The 27,103-nt window shown below is 39.6% G+C and overlaps 1 protein-coding gene across 1 annotated transcript; it reads left to right on the top strand.

Annotated features, from left to right (window-relative positions):
- Positions 1–26,748, top strand: LRRC1 (leucine rich repeat containing 1). Its single transcript, XM_008949079.1, has 11 exons — positions 1–77; positions 3,898–3,954; positions 5,542–5,605; positions 6,342–6,416; positions 8,184–8,328; positions 11,467–11,585; positions 12,821–12,904; positions 21,570–21,685; positions 22,330–22,502; positions 24,019–24,155; positions 26,048–26,748. The coding sequence occupies exons 1-11, from the start codon at positions 1–3 to the stop codon at positions 26,204–26,206; spliced, it is 1,206 nt and encodes a 401-aa protein (XP_008947327.1). The 3' UTR covers positions 26,207–26,748.
- Positions 26,749–27,103: the final 355 nt, after the last annotated feature.

Raw genomic sequence — 27,103 nt, 5'->3', positions numbered from 1 at the left:
ATGAGCCAGCAGTGTGCTTGTGTGGCCATGAAGGCCAATGGTATCCTGGAGTGCATGAAGAGGAGTGTGACCAGCAGGTGAGGAAGGTTCTCCTCCCACTCTACACTGCCCTGGTGAGGCCACACATTCCTGGTTCCAAGGAGACAGGGAACTACTGGAGAGGGTCTAGCGGAGAGCTATGAGGGTGATTAAGGGGCTGGAACACTTCTCTTATGAGAAAAGGCTGAGGGGCCTGGGTCTGTTTGGCCTGGAGGAGAGAGGGCGGAGAGGGGACCTTATCAATAAATATCTGAAGGGTGAGGGTGAAGAGGATGCTGCTGGTCTCTTTCTAGTGGTGCCCAGTGATAGGACGAGGGGTAATGGGCACAGACTGGAACAGAAGTTTTATCTGAACATGAGGAAACAGCTTCTTTCCTGTGAGGGTGACAGAGCCCTGGGACAGGCTGCCCAGAGAGGCTGTGGAGTCTCCTTGTCTGGAGACTTTTAAAACCTGCCTGGACACATTCCTGTGCTACCTTTTGTAGGTGAACCTGCTTTGGCAGGAGGTTGGGCTAGATGATCTCTAGAGGCCCCTTCAAAAATCTACCATTCTATAATTCTGTGAAAATGACATCTTGTACCTTTAAATTCAGCTTGTTTCTACCCTTACACCAGAAATTATCTGGAAAGTTGAGATGGAAAACTATTTCAGTTACTTCATCCTCACCCTGGTCTGGCTGTTGCCTTGTTCTCAGTAACGCCACATAGATGCTCGGCGTTTGAGTTGTGTGCTAGCTTTTGCGGTGAGATTATTACAATATTAATACTTTTTACAGGTTTCTGTGAAATAGCTTTCTATGATAGTAGTCTTGGAAAAGTACTTAGGTATTTTTGTTTCTGTGTTGTGTTCTTCCCCCTTTCTCCTTTAGAGTACGGATGACATTTTGCTTGTACATTTTCTGTTGGGTTTTTGGGGTGGAACGTGGACTGTTTGTGTTGGAGAGCAGCCTGCAATGCTTTGTCCTACATTTTTGTTTCTAAATGCAGTTGGTGAACAGCTGTTGATGGAGCTGTCTCCTGTCTGAGTTGACTAGGTTGCTGTTGCCTTTGTGGTTTATGGATTGAAGCATGTAGCCCTCCAAGTGTGGTTTTCTCACCTAGGTGATGAAAGACTCTGAAATAGTTGAACTAAAAGAAGTTAGTCTGTTTCAGATAATTCAGGAAGACTCTTGACTAACAGTGCACCCATAAAATTAAGGGCAGAGGGAAATGAAGATATTATTTCATTTAGTATATTGTGAAAAATCTCTAGTTCTGTTTGGGAAGTGGAAGGATTACACTTCCTGAAGAGGATATGTTAATAAATCAAGAAACATGTTTGAAAACTATGGAGGAAAAAAAAAAAAAAGGGATTTTTCTTGAAAATTACTTAAAATCCTGTTTCTTAGCATATCTTAAAACCAGAAAAATGCTAGTGAACATACAATATTTTAAGAAGCTGTTGTTAGATTTAAGGAGGACTTAACAACTCTGCTCTCTAATGTATTAGAGAATTGGAGACTGGTGCTTCAATGTATCGGCATGCTTTTTAATTTTATATGATAACTGTAGCATTTTCCCATTTTAAATTGCAGCACATAGGCTTGCTGGGAGATGCCTCTCATTCGTCAAAATTTAAGAGTAATGAGACAACTTCCTTTCATTTTCTGGCCTTTCTTTCAAACGGGTCCACCTTAAACATAATTCTTCAGTTTAATGGGGCAGCTTTGCTGCTATACACTTAATAGACTTAGTCTCTATTTAGATTGCTAGGTGGAAAGCTGTTGGTGGGTATCCACAAGGGCACAGCTGCCCAGTGAATCCTCACAGCGCTGCTGGCTTGGCAGTACAGGTAGTACAGCCTTGCACCTTCTTGGGGGGTCACACTGGCCCCGGTGTTTACAGGGATTTATTCTATGTTGGATTAGTGATCTGTGTTACTCCTCTTACAGGGTTATTTTAAGCAGTATCACTTTCCTCAGCTGATTCACTGACCTGCCCCAGTTTAATGATATGATGAGCTTGGCTAAGATGGTGGTTCCCAAGTTCTTGCTGTTGCACTTGGGTTTGCTGACAAAGACTTCTGTTCAACCGCAGCCAAAGTGGTGTCTGACGTAAGAAGAGAAATTAAGAGATTGCACCATTTTACTCATCGACACTACAAGTGTGATGGGGAGGGAGATAAGTACATGTGGGGTGATCTGTAAACACAAAATTACAAGGTAGTTTGGCAATGTGCTTATCCTTTTTGTATTTGCTTGATATAAGTGAATCATAGGCCTCACCTAATACGAGCTTGAAGAGAAAGTGTTGAAATTCAACGGAATATTGCAATAAGTTTCTAGAAAACCTGTAAACAACAATATAATGGCAGTCTGTGGGTGACAATATGAGTAAGAGCAGACCCTTGGAGAGAATCTGTTCTTCATCCCTTTCCTCTCCCTTTCCACCAGTTTGGTTTCTATGAGGATGTCAGATACTGGGTCCCATCTTTACTTGTGTTTTATTGTGTTAAAATTGTTATGTGAGTTTTCTCTTGTGGTATTGGAGTGATGGCTTCCTTGTTACCTTGTTTCTGTCAAATGATTTTGGGTGGCAGTAGTTAAGTTATTCTCAGATATCTTCAGTTATTCTCAGATATCTTCTAACTGAATTTGTAATAGGCTTCTTTAAAGATTATTTTCACCTATATGGTATTTTAACTGTATTTCTTCTGGAATACAGAATGCCTTGGGTAAAATGTGTGTATTTTAAAAGCTGGAGGGGGCTGCTGAGACTGTAATCAAAGCTCCTGTGAGATTCCATCCACTGTTTTCTGAATGCAGCATGAAATGGGTGCTTGAAATAAGCATGTATTTTTCAGACAACATCCAAAGTTAATCCATGAAAAATATTCTTTCCCCTTTAACCACTCACTACATCAGTTCCGTTGCTTTCTCTGCTTAGATAGCTGTATGGGAGTTACAAGATGAAGGTTTTCTTTTAGTTTTATGCAGGTTATCAGCTGATTTTTTTTTATTAGAGCTAACTAATGATCCTGTAATACAGTTTTTTTGTATTTTCTGAAGTGAAAACAAGTATTACAGTGCTATGTGGTCTGAGTATGTGGACTTGTTTTTTTTTCCTAAGGTGTACAAACAAAACCATTTTGGAGTTAGATTTAAATATGTTTCAAATTTAGTGGCACTCCTTTTTTAATCTAGATTTCATTTCAGGCCTAGCACACTGTTCCCCTTCCCAGCACACGAGGACAGAACATACTCTGTTGTAGGAAACTACTTATTTGCAGTCACCATATCTGATTTTTATTTTTCCCTGGGACGCTGGAGGATTAGAGCAGATTATAGTGTTGGGATAATGTCTGACTCCTTGTGTTCCATTTAGCCATAAATAAACCCCTGAAAAATCTGAGTGTTGCTATGGTGATGTTACTAAAAGCCTGGGATATGGAGTAAGTGAGCCGCTTAGAAGCAGAATGTCACTTACAGTAATGAGCACACCATCATTAGAACGCTGGTGGGTTTACCTGATGCTCTGTGACTTTGGTAACAGATTCTGCAGTGAGTAAACGCAGTTCATCTAAATAAGCATTGTTCAGTAACTTGCAACTATTGACCTTTTAACAAATGGAAATTTGTCTTTTGTCTGTTTACTTTCTAGCTTTAATGTGTTGAGGTATCACAGAGAAGCAAGCAAAAACTTCCAGTCTTTGTCTGCTGCTTTTCACATGATAGCCTGATTGAATTGAAACAACAAAAAAACAGTTCACAGCAATGTTGTTTTAAACTGTGTGAACACACTCTTTTCTTCTGAAAGTGTGGAATATAAAAAGTAAGATTGCATTAAAATATGGTTGGTTTGTTTGTTTTTTCTTTTTAGTCTTTATAACCTGGCTTCACTGGAACTTAGAGAAAATTTGCTGACATATTTACCTGAGTAAGTGACATTTCATGTGTTTGATTATGTTAACATAAAATACTCTAGTTCTTAAGCTATGTTAACATGAAACTAAATGACAACTAGAAAACATTTAGTGCCAGTTGACAACATGAATCAGATACAGCTTTTTTTCATCAACACCTAATTATCCATTACTTCTGGTTGTACTTGGTTAGTACCCGAAAACTGTAGTCTGCGTTGATTGATTTTGCTCTGTAAAAATATTCTGTATAAAATATAGCAGCACCAAACATTTCTTTCTGCACACGTTGAACAAACTCATCACCACTGGGAGTGGTGGTTTGGGTTATTCTCATGCTGAAGTTTCATAACTGTGAAAGTAGGGCAATAGGATCTCAGAGATGTCCACTCTAGACCCTCATGGCATTTAAAGAAGCATTCATGTTCAGGGCTAAGTAACCAAAAGTGTCCAAAGCATGAAGATCAAAACATTGATGACTAACTAGGCCTACCAATTTCTGAAGTCTGACTCCACCCACTGTGATTTTTTTGGGGAAAAAAGGTGATATCTAGATTACTCTATCCGTATTGTGGCAGAGGAATTGGTGGTCTTTTGTAAGATTAATCAAGTATATTATATTTTTGGGATCCTTTTTGGCTGCCTGGAAGAATCTTCTTCTTTCTGTAGTGAAGGAGTTCCCTTCCTTCACTACCTGATTGCATCTTGCAAGAGTTTTGGTGTCTTCTTTTTTGCTTGTTTAGATAACTTAATAGACACTGTAATAGATTTAACCTATTTTAATCAGAATCTCTTTCCCAGTTTCTTTGGGGTCCATATTTCCCATCAGTCTGCCCAGTACCTTGGTTGCGGCTGTTAATAGCTGTGATGAGCCATAAGGTGCTTTAAATGTCAGTGGTCAGAAGATGCAAATTGCTAGCTGGGTTTTGCCATGCAGTGTCAGAATGAAGCTATCACAGATGTTGACATCTCTATTGCTCCTGGAAAGTTCTGTCAGGAACGTAGCTGATGAGTCTCCCTGGCTCTCATGCTACTACGGCCTTGGTGAAGGTAAGTAAGAGATCTGCAATGGTCTGCAGAAGTAGAAGGATGTTTGTTTCTGTTCCGAGAACTTTTTTCATCCTTTGGTGCTTCCCTGTTTGCATCCTCAAATCCAAACTGAAATAGTTCAGGAATGGATAGATGAGGTTGAGAAGATAAATGATGGATTTGTAGAGTCTTGAGTCACACTGTTACATGTGGTCACTGTGGGGAATTTTTATCCAGTTGCATAACTGTAAATTCCCCTTAAAAATAAATCTAACCAACTATACTAAACTGTGTGGCATTGTGCACTCCAAGGGATTGGTGGTTAACGTAAAGAGTAATGGCTTGATTACCTATACTAAGTTTTAAGTTTCAAGGGCATATATTTACACTGACAAGTCAGATTATTTCTTCAGTGAGATTATTACTGCAAATAGTTTGTGCCCAGTAAAATAACTCCATCTACAATACATTGTAATTTGAAATAAGAGTTGCAGCAAAATGAACTCATTCAAATACATGGGGTTTCTGTTTGCTTAGTCTGATGTAGTTTTGTTTTGACTTATCTCATCTTACAGATCACTTGCCCAGCTGCAGCGACTAGAAGAACTTGATTTAGGAAACAATGAACTTTATCACTTGGTAAGAGAACATGCCACTGAAAGTGCATGTTTTATGTATCATTTAGATTAAATAGGCTGTAGGATGTCCAAATTTGAAGAAAGAAGAATGTATGAAAGGAGAGTCTTTTTATACATGCAGTTGAATTTTGGCAGTGAGTTGGTGCTTCCCGTATCTGCTTAGTCTTACTCGGTATGATATTACTTTAGCCAAAAAAATGGAGCTGATCTCCAGAAAACAGGAGCACTGCACAGACTTTTGTGTTTATGGAAGGAAAAAGGAATGGAAGGGCACAAACTGTGTCTGCACTTGGAGTTGCAAAATGAGCACATGGGCTTCTGTAAGGAACTGTACGGACCGAGCACAGATACAGGCTCAGCTATTTCCAGGGTGGGAGTAGGAGTCTTTGGGAAAGGGCTGAGGTGAGGTTCACAGTGTCCGACATTGTGGCAGGTAGTTCTACCAAAAGATGTTTGTCATTTCCCTTAAGATGACTCAATTAAATATTGGATTTGCAGTAGATTAAGAGTGTTAGAGCATGCCAGGTGAAGTATGGTAGCTTGTTAAGCTGTAGTAATTAATTCATATGGAGGAGTTCCCAAACGCTTACAGTCAACCCTTGCTGCATTTAATCGTGGTACTTCTAAATAGTGTTTGGAGTAAGGATTGGTTTACTCAGCCTGTAATATGGGGTGGTCATTTTGCTTTTACTTGAAGCTCCTATGTTACTTAACATTAATACTTTTTTATGTTATAGCCAGAAACAATTGGTGCACTTTTCAATCTTAAAGACCTCTGGTTGGATGGAAACCAATTAGCTGAAATACCTCAGGTAAAGATGAGCTCTACTGATATTGTTTTGAAGATGTCTTTAAAAGAAAACATTTATTTCATACCCAGAGGGAGGTGATATAAAATCCAATAGTTTCCTTAGTTAATTTTGCCTGAGTTTGGTTTTGGATGTGTAAGGGTTTTCTTTTCCTAAGTTCTGCTGCAAGGGATTGTACATGATATTATATTTTGTCAGACTTTTTCTTTTAAACACTTTGACAAAGGATTTGTTTCCTTATAGGTACATTGTTCATTTTATAGGATCACTCACCCTCTGTTTATTGTTCTGAAATGATTAGGGAGCCACTAGTTGGCTGAGCTAGTATTCATCTTCTATAGCCATCTGAACTGCAGTTTTGACAATTTTGAGGATGATTTTTTTTTTTTCCCAGTTATCTTCTTCCATTCAGAGTGCTTGGGAGAAGTACAATAATAGAACTGTTGCCATAAATAGAAATTTTGATTTATGCAGGCAAATCCCCCATCTGACATCAGTCATGGGATAAGAGGCCTTAGCATTTAAAGCTTATAGCATTCTAAATTCCCTTTCTTAAGAACTGTGATAACATGTGGGATGGTTTCTTTTCCTTCTTTTTTTCCTTTAGAGCAAATTCAAAACTAGTTTTCTACTGTTCCTTGTCCAGTTTGCTGTTATTTGCTGTGTTGATCTCATTATCAACAGTGTAACTTGGACATCACTTAGAGTTTAGTGGGCTTTGTTGACTTTGTTCTTGTTGGCTTGGCCTAATAATTTTTTAAGTAGATGAAGCTAAACGCTAATAATAGTTTGTAAAAGGTCAAGTGTGACTGTAGCAGCTGTTGTTACTGAAGCTGGCCATTATTGTGTATTTTGTCTAATGTCCAAAATATGAACTTGTAGGATGAAGGAGAGTGGCATGTGTGCATTCAATGAAAGATTCTCTTTAGAGGCAAACACTTCCAAAATAAAAGGACTGATCTTGTGAGTTAGGATCAAAGCTGTCACTGCGTGAAAATTTGATATATGTAAAAGTAAAGGACACTTCTGCCCAACCCGTTCTGTTCTCCAAAAGATGACTTGAATGACTAAAATGAGAACTATTCTGGAGCATATATAGTGATGTCTTTACACTTGGGGAGTGGGAGGGTGCTCTGATGGCTAATAGGGACACAGGTGTTTCTCTGCCAGATGTAGGTTAATTGGTGGATTGCCATTGTAAAAAAATTAAGTAATCATTAATAAATGTAGATGATGGCAGTATAATTTGGCAGTTCAAATATGCTTGCTAGAGTAACACTCCCAATTCCTATTTCTACATTTGTTGCAGTTGGGAGATGTGAAGATAGGAAATCCCTAGATGTCATGGCATGTTGCTGTATCAGCCAGGAGAAACTAATCCTAATTTGCCTGGGGTTAACTGGGAGGGGCAGACTTTAATTATGTGGAGGTTGATAATCTGTAGCTCTGAAAAAACCACTTTGGAGTCTTTACTTGAGGAGAACTCCAGTTTTGGGTGGTGCTTGCCTGGGTGCACTCAGCATACCTTGGCTGACTACTGCAGCCAGTTTTAGAGTTAGAATGAGAAACTGGACTGAACCACTTAGTTGATTTATCATATGTAAAATGTAATTATTTGCTTTTTTCTGCATTTAGAGGTCAGACAAAGAATGACCAGTTTAGAGATCATAGAATTGTTTTTTCCTTCTGGAATTTCATTGCAATGGTACATTTTTCAAATTGCTTTGTTACGTGTTTGGGCATGACTTACATTTTTTTCTGGTGTTGCAGGAAGTAGGAAACCTGAAAAACCTGCTTTGTCTGGATGTTTCTGAAAATAAATTGGAATGCCTTCCTGAAGAAATTAGTGGTCTGACTTCTTTAACAGACTTGCTTGTTTCTCAGAATTTACTTCAGGTCTTACCTGATGGCATTGGTAAGTACAAGGTGAATGCTATCACACAGAACCACGCAATCCACTCTATATTGGAAGTCGTTTGTTTTCGAGTCTTTTGAAGTCGTCTTGTGCAAGACATGAACTTGTCTCAGCTTTTTATTTCTTTATGTTTTGCTTAGTGTGAAATTCATAGCTCTGTTAATTTCACATTTTAATTGTCTGCATAATGACTAACTTGTAATCCTTTTTTGCCCTTCACTTGATACCTACCCAAACGAATTAATAAATTCTCTCTGTTCCTACTGTGTCCACGTCACTGTCACACTTTTTAATGCTGTAAAATTCTAGCTTGTAACATGCTGTAGGTCACTTGATAAGACTGACTGACAGTATCACTACAAAAAAGACATCCTTTTTAGTGGGGTTGTGTAATTATCTCCAGTTGGACAATGTGTTTAATTCTATATTGAACCCAGTGAAAAGCTGTTCCAGCTTCAGCCTGTTATTATTCACCCCTGAGGATCTGAACTACAACCTTTCTGTGTCTGACCCCTTAAAACAGGGTTAGGAATTGAGGAATGTTTTCTAAAGCATTACCAGTGCCTTTTTTTAAGCTAAATGTTTTTACCCCTGCAGTAACTGTGCTGAGCAGTCAGGGAGGCATTGCTTCTCTACTACTCATCAGCTGTTTTTCCAGAGAGTTTCATGTTGCAAGAGTGTGACTTCTGCTTGCCAGGATATTTTTTTTTTTTTTTTTTTACATGAAGGTGCAGAGCAGGGAAGACTTATCAGTGTGGTTTAACCAGCAACATGGAAAAGACTGGACAGACCTCTCCACTCCCTCTATGTGCTGTATGAGCCTAAGAAAGGATTAATATTTTTCTAGAAGTTACATGTGTGGAGTGAGGTGACTACTATGAGTCCCCTACATTCGGCTAGTCTGTGTTCGGGAGGGAGTTGTAGCAGCCCTCTCTGAGGGTCTGAGCTGGCCAGTACGATTGTTGTACATCAGAAATGGAGCTGTATTTTCTGAAAGGCTACAGCCCACGCAGCCTGCAAGAGGGGAGCTTGTCCATAACACCAGCTGGTGAACACGAGGAGCTGCTGCTGCTTCCCGAGAATCCTGTTAAGTGGAGAACCTGTGCTAGGGAAGGAGATTGGAAGGGCCAGGCTATTTCAGGACAGGCCTAATTTGCATGTGCATTTTATAACATTTTCTAGAATTAATTTAATTATCAAGGGGAAAAAAAAATGCTACTTAGATGAATATAACAGCTTACTTGTGCTTGGAAAATTGGTTAGGGCTACAGTACTTATGCTTTTGGTGTAATAGTTGAATTTATTCTGTGAAATTGAGAAAATCTGGTATTGTGGTTGAAGTGAACCTTGCTGGTCTCCTTGGAAGCTCCTTGGAGGGGCTCAGGTGGTGACTAAATCCTTGGTGGGATTGATGGATCTGTAGGGCCCCCAGAGCAGGGCAGGGCTCCCACCTACACAGGTAGGTTAAATCAGCTGTGGCTGTAGCTCATTCAATCTCTAAAGCCCATAACAGAGGTGTCTCCAGGACCTCAGGGAGCCGGTCTCAGTGCTGCACCACCTCTTAGTGAGAAAGCTTCTGATGTCTAGCTGGGACCTTCCACACTTTGATTTATGGCCATTGCTGTGCCTGCTACTGCAGAGGATGTTTTGGCTCTGTCATCTCTGTAATGGCTCTTCAAATAGTTGTGGAATGTTCCTAGATGCCTCCTTGTCTGCTTCTTTGCTGGAGCCCACAAAGCCAGCTCCCTCAGCTTCCACTCATGTGTGCCCTAGTCATCTTGATAGCTTTGTTCTGGATCCTCATCAGCATCTGTCTTTAACTGGGGAGTCAGGGAGGGAAGACAGGACATGAAACTGAGCATGATTTTACAGGTATGGCCTCACTGGTGCCAACTAGATGGACGTAGTAATTTTCATTGATCTGCTGACTGTAATACTCCTAATATAGTCCAGCCAGCATTTATTTCTGGTGAGAGCACACTGCTAGTTCATATTCAGCCTGGTGCTCACTATAAGCCCCAGGTCCTTTCCAGGGGTGATGTTGTACAGCCCATCATTTGCCAGCCTGTACTGGTGTAAAGGGTTATTCTGCCCAGGTGCAGAGCTCTGCTCTTTTCCTTGCTGAACCTCATGTTTGTATTTAGGTTGCTATCAGACCATGTATCAGCTGTCTTTTCTTGATTTAGTGTTATCAGTGGATTTGATGTGCCAGCCTATTCTAGCTATTTTGGACAGTGTGGAGATGGGCAGGATGCTATCAGCAGCTAGTGACATCTCCTGAATTCTATGTGCCTGGATCAGCTCTGCTTAGCACCAAAAATCATTCTGATACAAAAGAGCAGAATCACAGAATAGTTTGGATTGGAAGGGACCTTTAAAGATCATCTAGTCTGATCTTCCCTGCAGTAAGCAGGGAGATCTTCAACTGGATCATGTTGCTTGGGGCCCCAGTCCAGCCTGACCTTGAATGTTTCCAAGGATGGGGCAACTACCACCTCTCTGGGCAACCTGAGGCAATCCGGTGTTTCACTGACCTCAGAAAAACTTCTTCGTTATACATGGACGAGCAAGGTGAGCTTTCTGCTCTGAAATAGTATTTTGTCCTTCCTGGGAAGAAGACTTTCAAAGAAATTTGATTTCTGTTCTAAAAAATGAACTAGTGTTTCATGTCTGACTAACTGGGTCCTCTATTAGGCCAAAGAGACTTTGACCCTGTTTGAGTTTGGGCTGCCATTTTAGTGCAAGACTTTCTTACTATGGCTGAGTAGGCATCCTTGATCTTCTGAATGGTCCTTTATGAAGAAACGTGGTATAATGGAGGAAAAAATAGATACTTTTTTTCTGTTTATAGGCCTCTAGGTAGACATGTCCTTGACGTTTACGTGGGATACCATTCAAACTAAAACTTAAATAAAATCTAAATGTGAATGTTTGCATTGAATATGAGTTCAGCGATCCTGTAAACTTAAAAAACAGTGCAATCACCAAGTGAAGCAGTACTCAAGTTTCTTTTTTTACCTGAAAAAAAATATTGTGTTAGAGGATTTCTAAAAGTTTTGCAGCTGAATGATTTTCTGTAAATTAAAGCAGGTATCAGAGGATACTAAGCTAAACAAATGCATTGTTCTTTCTGTCCAGGAAAATTGAGGAGGCTCTCCATTTTGAAGGTTGATCAGAACAAACTTATTCAATTAACGGATTCGATTGGAGACTGTGAAAGCCTTACTGAACTAGTTCTAACAGAAAACCAACTGCAGGTAAGCACAGCCATGACTGCTCAAATGAGTGCTGGTAAGAAGACCTGCTCCTGAGCACTGGATCACTTAGCTTGTAAGGTTACCCACTGCTGCTATTGTTATGTAGTGAGTTTCCTTTCAATGCAGCTCATTTCAAACTTGTTTAAATGAATGCTGAAGATCAAATGGTGTGCAGTACCAATCTTCCCTTCCCATGGCTTAAGCCATTACATACGTATTCTTGAAACTTTCACGATCTGTAATGAAACTGGAGCACTGGAGTGCAGGTATCATTTACTTTGTTGTGGAGTTTTTGTTATTTACTTTTAATGCGGAGCTTACGCTGCGTTGCGTTGTTGCCAATTTTTTGCTGTACATTATCTGGATCAGGTTTGTTGGAACTGAATACAAGCCCTGAGCACTGCAGAGCTGCTGTTGTACTGTTCTTTGCTGTCTACTCCAGCCAGGTATTAAATATAATACATGGTCAGTTAAAATAAAATCTTGGACTTCCTTCCCTTAGGTGTTTCCTTCCATTATTTTGAAACTGCCTTCACAGGTCACTGACAGTTGGAGAGTAGAAGTGTTCATTGAAAAATCTAGGTTTGAATATTTCATAAGTTAGATTGGTGCTTGGTAGAGTTAAGAGCTTAAACCTGTTGGAAGGATGCCTTTCTAGATGTCAGTTCAGAGCACCTAAGTCAGAAGCTTACATCTCAATTAACTGTTTAGGGAACCTAAAGTTAGATAACCATGCTCAGGCTGGATGAGGCTTGGGGCAGCCTGATTTAGTGTGAGGTGTCCCTGCTCATGGCAGAGGGGTTGGAACTGGGTGATCCTTGTGGTCCCTTCCAACCCTGACAGATTCTGATCTGTTTTGGCAGAGGACTTAGTAGTGTTGGCTTGATGGTTGGACTTGATGATTTGGAGGTCTTCCAACCTAAAGGATTCTATGATTCTATAATATGGACATTCTGCATATATGCTTCTGTACACAGATGTTGTGCATCTGTCATCCTGGTGTGGAGATAAGTCAGGAGTGAATTTATATTAGAAACCGACATTCCTGGACATTTCTTTTGCAAGATAAAACTGTGGCTCTCCTTGGGAAGGCCTGGTAGTAATGAGGGTTAACTACACTCCAGTTTTGAAAATGGATCAGCCTAGGAGTTAATTTTTAAAGTCAGATAAGTTTTATCCTCACCCTGTGAATTTACAGATTCTGTTTACATATTATTTTGGTTTTGTTGCCACAGTCCTTGCCGAAGAGCATCGGAAAGCTAAAGAAGCTGAACAATTTGAATGCCGACAGAAACAAATTAACATCTTTGCCCAAAGAGGTAAGCTTTGTGCAATTAACTCTCATATGTGATTGCACAAACAGAAAACTCATTATTTCAGGTGCCTACAAGAAGCAGCAGGTGGCTTTCATCCACTGGATATTCTTCCCAAACCAATCACAATCAAAAAATTGTCCATTAAATCTGAACAGCAGCTGTGGTGATTTGGTGGCTTGGAGGTGTATATAGAATGAAATGAGGCTAGATTTTATATTGTAAAACTAAATATAAAGACTAAACTAAATATAAGGAAGGCTTTACAAGTACAGTTCAATGGTAAATTCTGGAAAGAGATCAGGGGAAGCAGGATCCTGTGATAGGAGCACAGAACTGTTTGCACTACATCTTTCTCTGTAATTTTTCTCTGAGTAGTTCTTCCTATTAATTTTCCTAACATGCAGCTCTGAGGTTGTAGGTTTGGTTCACCACTTCCAGTTGTTTCAGGAGCAGGAGAGGCATGTACTCAGGTGGCAGCTCATGGATGGGAACTGAGAGGAGTATCATCTCTAGCTAGTGAGCACACACTTCTGCTCAGGCCCGCTATCTTACGGAGCTTGGGCAGCTCGAGGCAGAGCTGTGAAAAGGAAGCAAAGTAGCTGGGAACCAGGAGATAGGGGAGAGCTGATAGTCTGAAGAAGAGGGACCAAGCAGGGACAGAGGATGCTGCTGTGACACTGGCAGCAACAATTTCAGTGGCCCAGTTCAAAGCTGCCACAGGTCGGTCACCTAATCAGGGGTCCATGATAGCCCTTAGTGCTCCTTTACAGACTGCTTTGTTAACTATATGTTTGAGGAGGGTGGGGGAAGGTGAGGGAGGAAGGAGATGATGTGAGTGCTGCAGCTTCTCTAGCAGGAGAGTGTCTCCTCTGCAGAGGTGCTGCTGGTTCTGAACAGAAGAATGGCAGAGGGTATACCCAGATGTGTTGCATAAACACTAGCAAGAGGCAGAACCTTGGGAAAACCATGTTTCTGGGTTGGGATGTGGTGGCAGTTTTGACTTGGTGCTCATTCAGCAGAAAACTTTCCATGTCTTTACAAAGAACTTAATGTAATACATTATGCAGGTGTCCTGAATTATTTGTAGTTGACATTCATAGAACTTCATGTCTGTTATACCTTCAAGTAGAATTGCTCTGACTTTCTTACAGTGTGTAAGGTTTTACTGATACACTTTATTTGCAGATTGGCTATTAACATCTTGTGTAGCATATAAGCATTTTTCTGTATTGGAAGTGGTGCATGAGGGCAAGCAGTATGGCTTGGAAGGAACAGGGACAGGAGCAGATGAGAGCAGAAGGCTTGGCTTCAGAAGAAGGTATAGCAAGGTGAACATGGAGTGTGTCTGTTGGGAGTGAATAACAGAGTCAAGGGCTCGGGACAGAACAATAAAGGGATTAATGCTGAACAAGAAACTGGAGTCTTGGAACCAGAAATGGGTTTCAGAGATGGAAAGCGTTGCCCAGTTAGTGAAGGAGTTGGGGATATCCAAAGGTAAAGTGAAGAACAAGAATGTGTGTGGAGAACATTAATGCACATGAGAGAGAGGACAGCTGTGCAAGGGATGGGATAAAGTCAAAGATAATTCTGTGTTTGAAGAAGGTGGGTGATGAGGAAATGGAAGGTGGTTTCTGCAATGAAGTGAGCTGGGGGGTTGTAGAAAGTCCAGGAAATAAGATGGAAGAGGGTGGTTCCCAGGGAGCTTGACAGAGAAACAGAGCTCTTTGGCATCCACTTCTTTGAAATAATTTATTTTTTCCTGTAAAGGTCTCCACACATATGTTTCATTCTTATTAGAGTGAATGCTTTGAAATTGCATTTAACGTAAGATTTCCAGAATGTTTCACTGAAGTATGTTTTGCTGTGTGGATTTTTAAAATTCTTCATTTTTTTATTTTTAAAGGAAGTCAGACCTCCAGCTGGAGGGTCATGTTCACCCTCTAGATCAGCTGGTAATAACAAGTAGAAAGCATAAACCATTGATGCAGTGGTTTGTCTCAAAAATACTGTTAATGCGCATACAATGGAGAACCTGCTGTCTAGCTAATGGCACTTTTCATTTTCAGTTTTTCAAGTTTCAGTTGCAGTTCCTTGTGCTTAGGCTGTGCAATAAAACACTTTCCCCTCGAAGTCTTTCGATTGCCTTCTTACAGTGCTCAAATACTAGTTTTGAAAACAGAGAGAAGTCTAATTCTCTCTGCTCATGTTTCATCTGTTCCTGAGGCTGGATTTTCTTTGTGTAGAATGTTTCTTAGCCAGTGGCTTTTTGCTTTAAACCAAATGTGAGCATTTCTGTAGTATATGTTTTCTAGTTAAAATTCAGAGGAATTCAGTGAAGACTCTTGTTTCATAGCTCTAAAAGAAGAATGTTCTGCATAAGCAGATAGCACATGTGTACCAAGTACTGTTTGCTTCCCACAGGAGCAGCTTCAGGGGTGCTCGTAATGGCAAATACCCCAGTTTGGAGTTTCCCTTTGGTGGGCAGGGAGGAACAATTTGGTGTCTTGTTGAAATGTTTGATTTCCATTTTCCTTCTTGTCATTACTCTTTTGGAATAAAAATCATACAAAATGCATTGGTAGAGCATGTAAGGAAAACTGAAGAATGTCACCCTTTTTCTGTCTGTTGGAAGGTTCTGCTTGACTGTGAGAAAGCATACCATCTTTTAAATTTATTTTCCTCTCAAACTCACTAATATTTAAAGCCAGGCACGAGCTTCTGCCAGCAGTCGATTTCAACAGCCCTGCCTGCTGTGATTTGCTCGCCATGTCTCCTCAGATAGCGTGGTGAAGGTTGGGGTCTCAGACCTCTGCACATCAATCACTATTACTAGTTGTACACTGGTTCCCCTTCACAGAAGCAGAGTTGAATGGAGGAGTGCAGTATGTACTGCAGATAGTCTTACTTGGTATCTTCCCGTCTTTTCCTTTCCCTCTTTTCCTTGCCACTTTCTCTTATCCTTTCTCTGCCTTACAGAGTGCTAGAACAATTGTGCATTTGTGGCCTTCAACCTTAAAAGAAATGGGTGTGGGACCAGTCTTTACTGGCTTCTGTTGGAGAGGGACAAAGACATAGTCTGGTAACGTGTACAGAAAAAAAAAAAAAAGTGCTAGGGAAAAGAGCACATGTAACAAACACCTTGTCTGCCTCTGGTGCCTCTGTCCTTCCTGGCAGAATTGCGCCTGTAGCAAAGAGAGCTTTACTAGTTACGATGGCGGGAATTATGTGCCTGCTCTCTTATAACCTGGTAGAGACAATCTGTGGGCTCTAGCCTTTTTTGTGGTGGTGGCAGTTTTTTTTGGTGGTTTTGGGGTTTGTTTGGGGTTGTTGGCTTTTTTGTTTTTTTTTTTTTTTTCTTGTTAGCAGTTTACTAGGTTTGGATTTTAGGCTAGCCTGTCAAACCATTATATTGCCAGATTGTTTCAATGCATACTTGTAAAACCAGTCTCTCCTTTTGGGTGTAAGATTTCTTGACTTCGGGTTATTGAGGAGCCTGTATGCAAATACTCCTTCAAAATTTCCTGGTTCAAAGGTTCTGTTGTATCCAGTGCCGATATGTAAGTTAAAGCACAGAACAGTTGAATGTCTGACTGAGACTTGAGTCACTGACAGATTTCATCTTCAGCATCTCCCCTTGCTGCTCGATGCCTCTCTCACTGAACTGTGTGGCAAAACAAACCTCAGCAAGAACCGAGAATGTCTAAACCTGTTCATAGTTACAAATGCTTTTCCCCTTAAACTTGAAAGACCTGCCTGGTGACTCTTGGGTATTGAAATCCCACCCTGGCACTGGAATGCTGGTGAAACTGGTGTGTTGATTTTGGCGCTTGCATAAATAACCTCCTTGGAATGTTTTCCAGTTTGTGTGCTTTTGTTAATGAGTCTGTACAACCTGCAGAGATCTGGTAGTGTGTCATTCCTGGCTCTGAGGCATATGGTGAGAATTATTACTATAGTAGGTAGAACTGCAGGATTTTACTGTACTTTTTACATTTTTCTTATTATTTTTAAACAGATTGTGGCTGCTTTGTTGTTTCTGATTTTAACTTCCATTGTCCCATCCCTTCCCTCATTTGTGTAAGAGTGCATGTTTGTGTGTCTCAGAGGGAAAAAGGCACTGGGGAAAAATGCAGGAAAACTTGTCTTGAGTCAGAGGGCAGAGAAGCTTCTGCCTGTGCTCCTCCCATGTTATTCACCAGTGGTGCAGGGAAGTGAGTTTGCTGAATCTTTTCCTAGGCAATTTAACATTAATAGTAACTGAAGAATCTCTAATAATAGTGAATTGGGCAGCTTCTTCCACCTCTAAACCTATTCTATCCTTGCAATTAAAGAACTAATCTATTTTATTTATCTTCAGCTGAGTTATATTCTGAATTTATTTATTTGAATCCTAACAAAATTTTGGCTATGACCCTCTGTAAAAGATTCTACAACATGATAGGAGCTATATTTGAACTCCCAATACATCTATCAGAATGGGATAAACCCAGTGAGAGTTCTTGATGCTGACAGCTGTATTGAGAGTTGAATAGAAGAGATGTGTTGCTGGACTTTAGCTAGTCACATGCTAAAGAATAATCGTAGTATTTGTCATAATGGTTTGGGGTTTTTTTTTGTTTGGTTTTTTTTTTTTTTTGATTGCTTATATCTGTGTGAAAGATGCTAACTGGTAAAAACAGCAGGATTGATTCATAGCTTTTGAGCAATTAACAGATGTTGAGATCAAAAGGTGTTACTCAAGTATTGTAACTTGAAAGTCTTCTAAGTTTCCCACATTTAATTTGTGTTTTGGCTTTAGAACACCGACAGTCTAAGGATATGCCATCATAATCAGTGAAATTTAGTCTGTGGTGATGAATGACTGTAAGTGGCAGCTGGGCTGAGGAAAGGGAGTGAATGGAAGGTTTTGGGAGGGATCTAAATAGGAAAACAGGGTTGAATCTGCGCACACTTCTTTGGTTTACCTCCTGAAAGTTGCAAAGTTGTCATTGACAAGAAAAATCAAATGGCAACAGTCAGATTAGTGTAACAGGTTAGTGTACTGTGCAGGTTAGTGCACAGTTAAATTGAGTGATCAAAAATACGCAGCTGGTGCAGGTGTCAAAACATCAGTCTGTCTGCAGGAGAGAAGAGGAGTCATCAGAAACATCAGCAGAGAACTGATGTGATAAGACTTGCAGTTCCAGAGGACTGTTCAAGATGGACTGGCAGTGGGTGTATGGATGTCAAAAAAGCAGGAGGCTGAAGTGGTGAATGTTGGTCATGATCAGAACGCAGATGGGAGTTTCATCAGCCAGGCTGATATCCTCTATATGTATGCCCTTACTGAAGTCTACTTCTCCAGAACAGGGAAGCTGTTAGAAACATGAGTCTCAGACTGAGATAGAGGAAAAGAACAAAAAAATCCTCCACAGGGACAGTGTTTCGTGTGAAACCCAGAGGAGTACTAGTGGCATTCATCCTTTGAAGCAAGTGCACCTGAATGCAAATAAGCAGTTGTTTTTTTTCAGACTTCACGGTACTGTAAAATTGGTGATCTCAAAATTACCACTTCAGAGTAATGATCATTTTCTGCCTGACTGATGTGTGGGTTTTGTGTTTGTGGTTTTGGTTTTTGATTTTTATCTAGTCTGACTGTTCTTTGGAGGTGGTGTGATGAGACAATCCTTAAGTAAGTTGCTAGAATTAAATAAATCTCAGGAGTATGACTTAGACATGCACAGCTCATTTGAGACCTTCTCCTGATGTCTAGCTCACTACAAAAGAACATGAGGACTTCTTTAAGCCTCCAGTCTTTGGAACAGTTACTCCTGTGCCTAGAACTAAGCACATGCTTGTCCCCATTAATTGAAGTCTGTGCTCTAAATGAACTGTCTGCTTAACTGTTAAATGGGCTTGTGGTCTCAACTGTGTACTTGGTGGTTTGGCAAAGTCTGTTGTAAGCATGTGATCAAACCCTTGGAAAGCATGGCCCTTTGTCAGTTAATAACTGTCAGCCAAACCAACGACATTCTGACACCGTATGACTTCATGGTGGTCACAACAATGTTTTCCTTCTAGCATGCCATTTAGTGTGTGCACTCTGGCTCAGTGGTACTGCTTCATGTTTAGGTTTTCAAATGTTGGATCTGATGTCTTTCTGTACTGCTGAGTGGGTGCTATCTTTTTTTGAAACGACAAAGATTTCAGGTTTTTTTTTTAACTGTCAGCTTGTCTTTTTTTCTCTGTGATATCTCACCTGATGCTGCCTGCATTTTCTAAAAACAGTTTCATAAGAGATATTCAGCATCTGTCTGTTATCTCCCCCCACTGTCCTATTAAAAAAAAAAAGTATTCATTACCTCTGAAAGAAACAAAACCTTTGAACAATTGCTTACTGACTAATGGAGCAAAGTTAAAGTAAATAACTTCAGAGTTCTAGCTGTCTGTGGGAGTAGAAGAATGTATGTTCTGTTTCCATTTGTTGGCATGTTCTTGTCTAGTATGTGTAAATAAAAATAAATTGAACGTCTCTTGTATTTTCTTAATTGTTAGCCGCTTGGAAAATTATGGGTCAGGTAAATTGATAACCCTGTAAGTATTACTCAGTCCATGGTTCTATTGTTACCTTTCATTAAACTGCTTTAAATGCATGACGACTCAGGCTGGCCAGTTCCACTGCTGCATTTTTCCATTGTCAAAAGTATAGAAGTTTTGGTCTCATCAGGGCTGCATGGCTTTACTTTGTTTGTTTGGCTAAACTGTTTGGATCTCCATGCTCCAAGACTGAATAACACAAACTTCATTCATGGAAAAGCAAACATGTTGTGTATGGTTAGGGCATCAATAGCAAGATCATCAACATTCACTAATTCTGTCTCTTGCTTTTCACAGCTCCTCATCTTAGAGACACCAGTCAGACACTTAGTGTATACGTGTATATATATACACTTTTTTTTTTTATACAGCACTGTATGCTGTGAATGTGTTGAAGCACATTATTTAAGAGTCTATACACACTTTAAACACAGCAGATAGCAGAATTTTGCACTAAGAAATGTTTGCTCGTGATTTGAGTGCTGGTTTCTAAGGGCTTTGATTCACCAGCTAAAATAGCTAACGAGGTTGCTGGTCCTGGTGCATGTACAGGGCTGGGAAAGCTGATGCTCTGGTGAAATAGATGCGTCTTACAGTGCAGTGATTTAAGGGAAACCATTCCAAATTTTGCTTTATCAAGAGAACGTTGTGCTGTAACTTTGTGGTGTGAATAGCTTGTGAATCAGCAGCCTTGAGCAGCTTTCTTCCATTAAAGTGTATTTATGATACAAATGAAAGAGAGTCGGGTGTAAATGGTTCATTTGTTTATTTTCTAAGTGACAGTTGCAACCCTTTAAAAATGGCTTTTTCCTTGGTAAGTAGAGTAGGGTAAATTGATGTGGTTTTTACTTCGTAATCCCAAGCTTTGGAGTGAACTGTGGGTCTTGCAAAGACAACTGACAGTTAACTAGAAACACAAAAATAATTTGAGTTTAGATTTAGAGACTCCTGACCAAGGTGTAGTGACTCATTGGCTATATTGTGACAGAAGAATCTTTTTACATGTTGTGTGACTAAAGAAGTCCTCTAATTTTTGAACTAAGACTTTCTGGTGGGTTTGCTAGCTGTAGTTATACTCTAAATCCACTTAACCTGAAAGCTTCAAAAGATGTTGGGATTTTTTTGCCTCTAATACTTTGAGAAGAAACATTTTTTTTTTTTTTCCTTTATTATGGTGAGTTTTGGAACTGGCAGAAAAGCAATGCTTTTTGAAGCTCTGTATAATAAACAAAGGTAAGTTTCCTTTGTAAATAGGAACAGAGTTACTTAAAACAGCTTTCAGGTCACTAAAATTAATAATCTCAGTGTCTCTAGTAGTAACTGCCATCTGGGAAAAAAGATGGAATGTGTTGGTGTTTTTGTTTTGGTTTTTTTTTCCTCCCTGATAACATTTACTTTTGATGCAAAGTAGAGATACTTTAAGGGTAAAACTGAAAAATCTCATCTTTCGCATTCAGAAATCAGCTTGGGAATGCAGATGCTTATGTTTGGATAAACTGTTAGAGACAGAGGATGTTAGATAAAATTGGCTAGTTCATACGATAATCATGTTGAAATTAGACACTTCTAACAGAACAGGACATCAAAGATGTTACTCATAAAGTCTTCTACTTTTTGTGAACTCTTCATTACTGTTTGCAGACTTGGTAAACGCTGGTAGGTGATGGGTGAATTTAGCATTTTGCTTTGCCTAAAGCCACATTGCACTTGGTTGTATATGAAGTTAGCATGAGGAAAGAAAGGATCGATGTGTAAAACATAGAGCTAGAAAAAGTTGAAAGTTAAAGCTAATATTTTTTATGAAGATTGTCTGCAAAATGGTGTCTGTGTGATTACTGATCTTTTCTTGGCATGGAAGGCTCTAAAAGGTACCTATTTGTAAAAATACACACTATTCGCAGATACAGATGTTCAAGACTTACTTTAAGCTAACAGTTGTTTGCAGTCTACCTCTGGGTGGAGTATCTGGCAGGCATCATAACTTAGATGTACTGTGACATATTACATGACCCATACTGCATGCCTTTGTTTATGCTGTCCTACTGCAACAAGACTAGACTTGCTTTTTTTTTTTCTTCTTTCTCTAATACAGATTGGGGGATGCTGCAGTCTTAATGTCTTTTCTGTACGTGACAACAGATTGTCTCGAATTCCCTCTGAGATTTCACAAGCCACTGAACTTCATGTCCTGGATGTTGCTGGAAACAGGTAAGAGGTTTCTGTATTGTTGTTATCATGGCCCCACAGTATAAGAAAGACATTGAGGTGCTGCAGTGGGTCCAGAGAAGGGCAGTGAAGCTACTGAACAGTCTGGGGAGCATGTCTTATGAGGAGTGGCTGAGGGAACTGAGGTCTAGAGAAGAGGAGGCTGAGGGGAGACCTTATTGCTGTCTACAGCTACCTAAAAGGAGGTTGTAGTAAGCTGGGTGTTGATCTCTTCTCGCAAGTAACTAGTGGTAGGTTGAGAGGAATTGGGCTTAAGCTGTGCCAGAGGAGGTTTAGGTTGGCTATTAGGAAGAATTGCTTCACTGGAAGAGTGATGAAGCATTGGAACAGGCTGCCCAGGGAGGTGGTGGAGTCCCTGTACATTCTAAAAAAACATGTGGATGTGGTACTTCAGGACATGGTTTAATGCTCGTGGTAGTGTTGGGTTGGCGGTTGGACTTGATGATCTTAGAGGTCTTTTCCAATAGCAGTTGGAGTTGGTGATTACTGCAGTGCCTTCTGTTAGAGGCATTCGTCTCAGTTGTATTTATTCCAACCCAGGAATATCTGCTTAAGAGTTGACTTAACTGCCATCTATTCAGTCTCCTAGAGATTGCTCTGACCTTTTCACTTTTCTCTTGAACTAGGCTGACGTATCTTCCCCTCTCACTGACTACCTTAAAGCTGAAGGCTTTGTGGTTATCTGATAACCAGTCCCAACCTTTGCTGACATTTCAGACTGACACAGACCCTGAAACAGGAGAAAAAATTTTAACGTGTGTATTACTTCCTCAAATGCCTTCTGAGCCTGGTTGCCAAGGTAAGTGCCTAGAGTAGTTTTTTCATTACGTATTAGAAGTACTACTTCTTTATTTACTCTGTTGTCTGTTCCATAAAAGTTTATAAAACATGTGTAAGCTCTAATGAGCAAAATAGCAAAGTTCAGGTTGAATTTTCACTTTTAAACTTTTTTCTCTTCTTTAATCATACTAGTTTTCAGAAGACTTGAAAAACATGGCTGTGAGTGTTACTGAAAATATAATAACACCAGCTAAAACAAAATCCAGACCTGGGAGAAGAAGACTTAGTCATTATTCTGAGGTTTCCCAGTGGGCCAACTAGTGGTGTTCATATTTGTGTAAATTGATTATATGTCCTAAATACATATATATAATGAAAATTGGTGACTTTCCAACTACAGCCTCTTTAGCAGAAAAATATTTGCATATCCAGTAATAAGCAGTAGACATTTTACTTATAAGCGAGCTAATTTTCTTTCAAGCCAAGATGCTGTACAGTATTACATTCTTCAGCAAGTGTAGAATTGCAGTGTAAGCTGATTTTACCTGTTGTACTGGAAGTTGCCTCTGGGTCAGGTGGGACCATAAGCTCTTTTCCAACTGTTGGTTGGGTTATTTCTCCAGTAACTTCTGGATGGTTTTTGTCCTCAAGCTTTTATAGCTATGTGTGAACATTCAAGGGGATTCATCTGAGCTAATATTTAAGCGTTTACTGGCAAGTAATATATCCTACCCAAGAATAAACTTTTAAAGATGTCATGTGGATTCTCTCTTCTGAGTACAAAGGGGGCCTGAGGAGCAAAATTCAGCTGTAGATATCTGTATTGTAGGTAACCAAACTTACCTAGATTCATTCCACCCTTTCAATACTATGCCACTGGAGCAAACGGAAACCATTAAAGCAGTAGAAGTGTAGAAATGTTTTCTGTCATCTTCTGAATTTTAAGAATACAAATTGCATTAAGAATTGAAATAAACAAATTAACTCCTTTAGATTCAAAGGAGCTTAAGCTAGTTCAAGAAGATTAATTGAGATAGCCTGACTTTCTCTAAAGGCTTCACTACTAGAAATTAGATTTCCTCCTCTCCAGATGAATCTCATGTATTCAAGGGTAGAAAGGCTTGGAATTAACATTGTTGGGTGTGTATGTAATACTATAAGGATGAGGTCAGTAAAAGCAGTGGTCCTGTGTTATGGAATGCCATTTAGGCAGCTGGTTAATGTCAGATGGCAGACATGATCCAGAAGAAAAGCATGTATACTGGTAGGTATATTAAATTAGATAATCAGTACTCTTAAAACTGCCACAAACCTGCAACATTCAGAGTACAGAAATCTCTCATTTATACAGAAACTGTTTATTGTGTGTACTTGATAACAGACAATTAATGTAAGTTCTGTTTTCTATCCAAAAAACAGAAATAGCCAATTTTAAATCTCAGACGAGTGGTTGGACGTTGCGGTCATTGTTGGTGCCACATGTTGCTGTTTTAGACTTGCTGTGAATCTTCAGATGCATTTTGCTGTTCTAACAGATAACCTACCACGATGTGGTGCACTGGAGAGTCTGGTGAATGAAATGTCAGACGAAACGTGGAATGAGCGGGCAGTGAATAGAGTCAGTGCAATTCGCTTCTTAGAAGATGAAAAAGATGAAGAGGATAATGAAATGGTATGTTAGCCAAGCCTTTGGATACCTGCAGAGGCTGTGACTTTAATGCAAAAGTGTAAAAAGTATCTGAGCTCTCTCACTGTAAATATTTCAGCTGCGACTGCATGCTTTTTTGTGTACGTTTGTAGCAGAAGCTGTTCACATTGACTGCCAAAGCTTTTCATAGTGGCTTAAAATGCCTTTTGTGTTTTTATTCTGCTTTGAATATAACTTTTCTGATGCAGGACAGTCTTTGTTTTGCTTTGTTTTCCTGTGTCTGCTCAGAATGTTTTCTTTCCAGAAACAAGATAGGATCTTTCTCTGCATCTGTGAAGCTTTGCTGCCTGAAAGTACATAGCATCTGATTTAGGATTCCAGCACTGGCGTGTGTCTTCATTAAGTCTGCCATTGTTTGTCTCTCTAATTTTTACTTCAAGTCTCTTCCTCTCTTTTTCTTTCTCTCTTTCTTCTTTTTTTTTCCCTTCACCATTTGCATTGAAACAATCGTAGTGTCTGTAAACAGCAGGGATGTTGCTCATTAGTTTCCCACTTAAACAAAGGATGTGGGAACATCTGTCACTGTACTTATAAGACCTCTCCATTAAGTTGGGCTCTGCATCTCCTGAAGATCAAAATGCAACATGATCTTCAGCTTCACTAACTTTCATTAACATGTAAAACTATTTAAAGATTAAGACTGTTTCAATCAGATTTTCATCATGCTTTTCCGATGCTCTAAAAACTTGCTGGTGGTCCTCTTTAGAGCTCAGCATGACATACTTCAGGGCACTGTCTGGATTGTAGCACACTAGAAACATGGTTTTATTTTAAAAAATGACTATAAAACTTCCTAAATAGTAGGGAAATGAACATTTAAGTTTTCAAGTAAGGTGGTTTCTTAATCCAAAGCAGCAGAAACTAAATGTCTCTGACAAGCGTGGTTTGTAGACTGACTGATAAGTGAGTTCAGAATGATGCTTCTTAACAATGATGCCAACCTGAGATGTCCATTAATGAGAGCTCAGGTGTTAATGCTGACTGCTTTCAGTCATTATGTTACAGCCTGACTTGAAGCAAGAACCTTTTGAGGGGCAAAAGAAATTTATGATCCTACTGTGGAAGAGGAAGGGTAGCTTTGCAAGGCAGTATTGACCAATTCACCCATTTATGAGTGATCAGTTGCCCTGTAGTCTGCACAGTTTACATGTATACCACTGAAAAGTAATTGCATGTGTATATGTATTATACTGGTACGTATTTGTGCATTTTTTCTTAGTGTTCTGTTGGTCTCTAATCTGGATGGTAAATGGGGATTTCATAAATTTTATTTTCCTTGTGAAGGTTTCAGCACAATGATGTTAGATGTTCTTGTGTCTGAGATGGGAGAGAAATGCTCCTCCTTCCTTTCAAGATATTTGTTCTCAATTGACAAGAGAACCAAACTGTGTGGCTGGAAGGCATACAGAGCTCCCCACAAACATGTATTTGACACTGTAAAGAGAACTTGTTGGATTCTTTCAAAACTAGCTGAATGATTTTTGTTTGAAATGTGATCTTAAATCACTTGGATGGTTATTGGGGGAAAACTGAAAAGATCCCCAACTATATTTATGAAAGAATCTTCACTTCATAACTTGTAATTGTACTTCACTTGAGTGGCTTTCAGATTAGTAGGTCCAGAGAGGAAAAACCTTGCTCCTAGGTACTTCTTAAAACCTCTTTTGCTGTCTTCACGAGCAAGCAGCTGTGAAAATTATGTTCAACGCAGAGCACTGTAGTTCGAAAAGGAAAGGGGGGGAAAGAGAAGAAAGATCAATACCTAATATGTGGTATGTGAATGCTAAAGCCTTGAAAGTGTGTGTTGTTTTCAAAGAGACAAAGGCAAAACCATTTATTGCGCTGTTTATTTTTAGAGAACACTTCTAAGGCGAGCCACTCCACACCCTGGAGAATTAAAGAACATGAAAAAGACAGTGGAGAATTTACGGAATGATATGAATGCTGCTAAAGGACTGGATTCAAACAAAAACGAGGTCAATAATGCCATTGACAGAGTGACCACTTCTGTGTAGAGTTTCACCTCCAGGTTTTACCTCCTGTGTCTTCCCCTGCTGTTGAAATGTTCCTGTCATCTTCTGGGACCTCACTGAGCCCCTTTTTGTTTTTAACCAGAACCTGATTCATCATCTCCATATATGTGAAAAGTGCTGCCCACTGGAAGAAAGTGCCTTATTTCATCCAGGCAGTGAACCAATAATTTCCAAATCAATATTGTAATTTTAATAGAGCTAGGCTTTTTAAAGTATAGTAATCTACTGTATGCAGAATACCATATTTTTGTCTTAAACACAGGGGAAATAATGCTTTTCTTTTCCAGAGTGCTGGGATATCTTTCTCCCAGTGGCTGGATGTGCTGGTGAGAAATATAGTTTTGTGGAAAATTGATACACTTTTTTTTATTTTTTTGGCAGCTCAGATGGTGTAAATTTTAAATTTTTGTATAGGACTTTCATAACAAAATGATGTATTTCATTTTTAAGAGAAGATTTATCTTGAGCGGTACATATTTTAGTATTTGTGGAAGAGAACAAGTTTCACAGACAACTGTATTCATCCGTTTGTACCACCCATTGTGCCTTATTGTGTCTTGTATGTCATGTTAGACTGAGAGATTGCAGTTCTTGAGGGAAGCGAGTAGATTTAAATCTGATCTTCTGTTCTAGATACGTTTTTCTTTTCAGACAGCAATTTGTTGGGATCTTTACAGCAGAGAATTTGTTTATATCATGGTATTTTAGGTCACGAAGCACAAATGTTAGTTTTGTTGTAAACGAAATTAAAATGACCAAACTGCTATTGTTTATCACATGATGCACTCACACTTTAACTTAGGTGTAATGAAACATCTTGTTTTGGATGCCGTGTTGCATTGCAGTCACTAGAAATTCATGCTTCTGTTGGTGGTGTGT

Source organism: Merops nubicus, unplaced genomic scaffold (assembly GCF_000691845.1).
Source record: "Merops nubicus isolate BGI_N331 unplaced genomic scaffold, ASM69184v1 scaffold11291, whole genome shotgun sequence".
Lineage (NCBI taxonomy): Eukaryota > Metazoa > Chordata > Aves > Coraciiformes > Meropidae > Merops > Merops nubicus.
The sequence above is the reverse complement of the archived record's forward strand: the minus strand, read 5'-3'. Positions and strand labels throughout refer to the sequence as shown.

What these genes read in the sequence shown, in the direction of transcription:
- LRRC1 (XM_008949079.1), top strand. Translation starts at nt 1, where the DNA reads ATGAGCCAGCAGTGTGCTTGTGTGGCCATGAAGGCCAATGGTATCCTG. An exon ending in ACAATGAACTTTATCACTTG is followed by an intron (nt 5,606 to 6,341) that starts GTAAGAGAACAT and finishes TTTATGTTATAG; the next exon opens with CCAGAAACAATTGGTGCACT. An exon ending in CTGGATGTTGCTGGAAACAG is followed by an intron (nt 21,686 to 22,329) that starts GTAAGAGGTTTC and finishes CTCTTGAACTAG; the next exon opens with GCTGACGTATCTTCCCCTCT.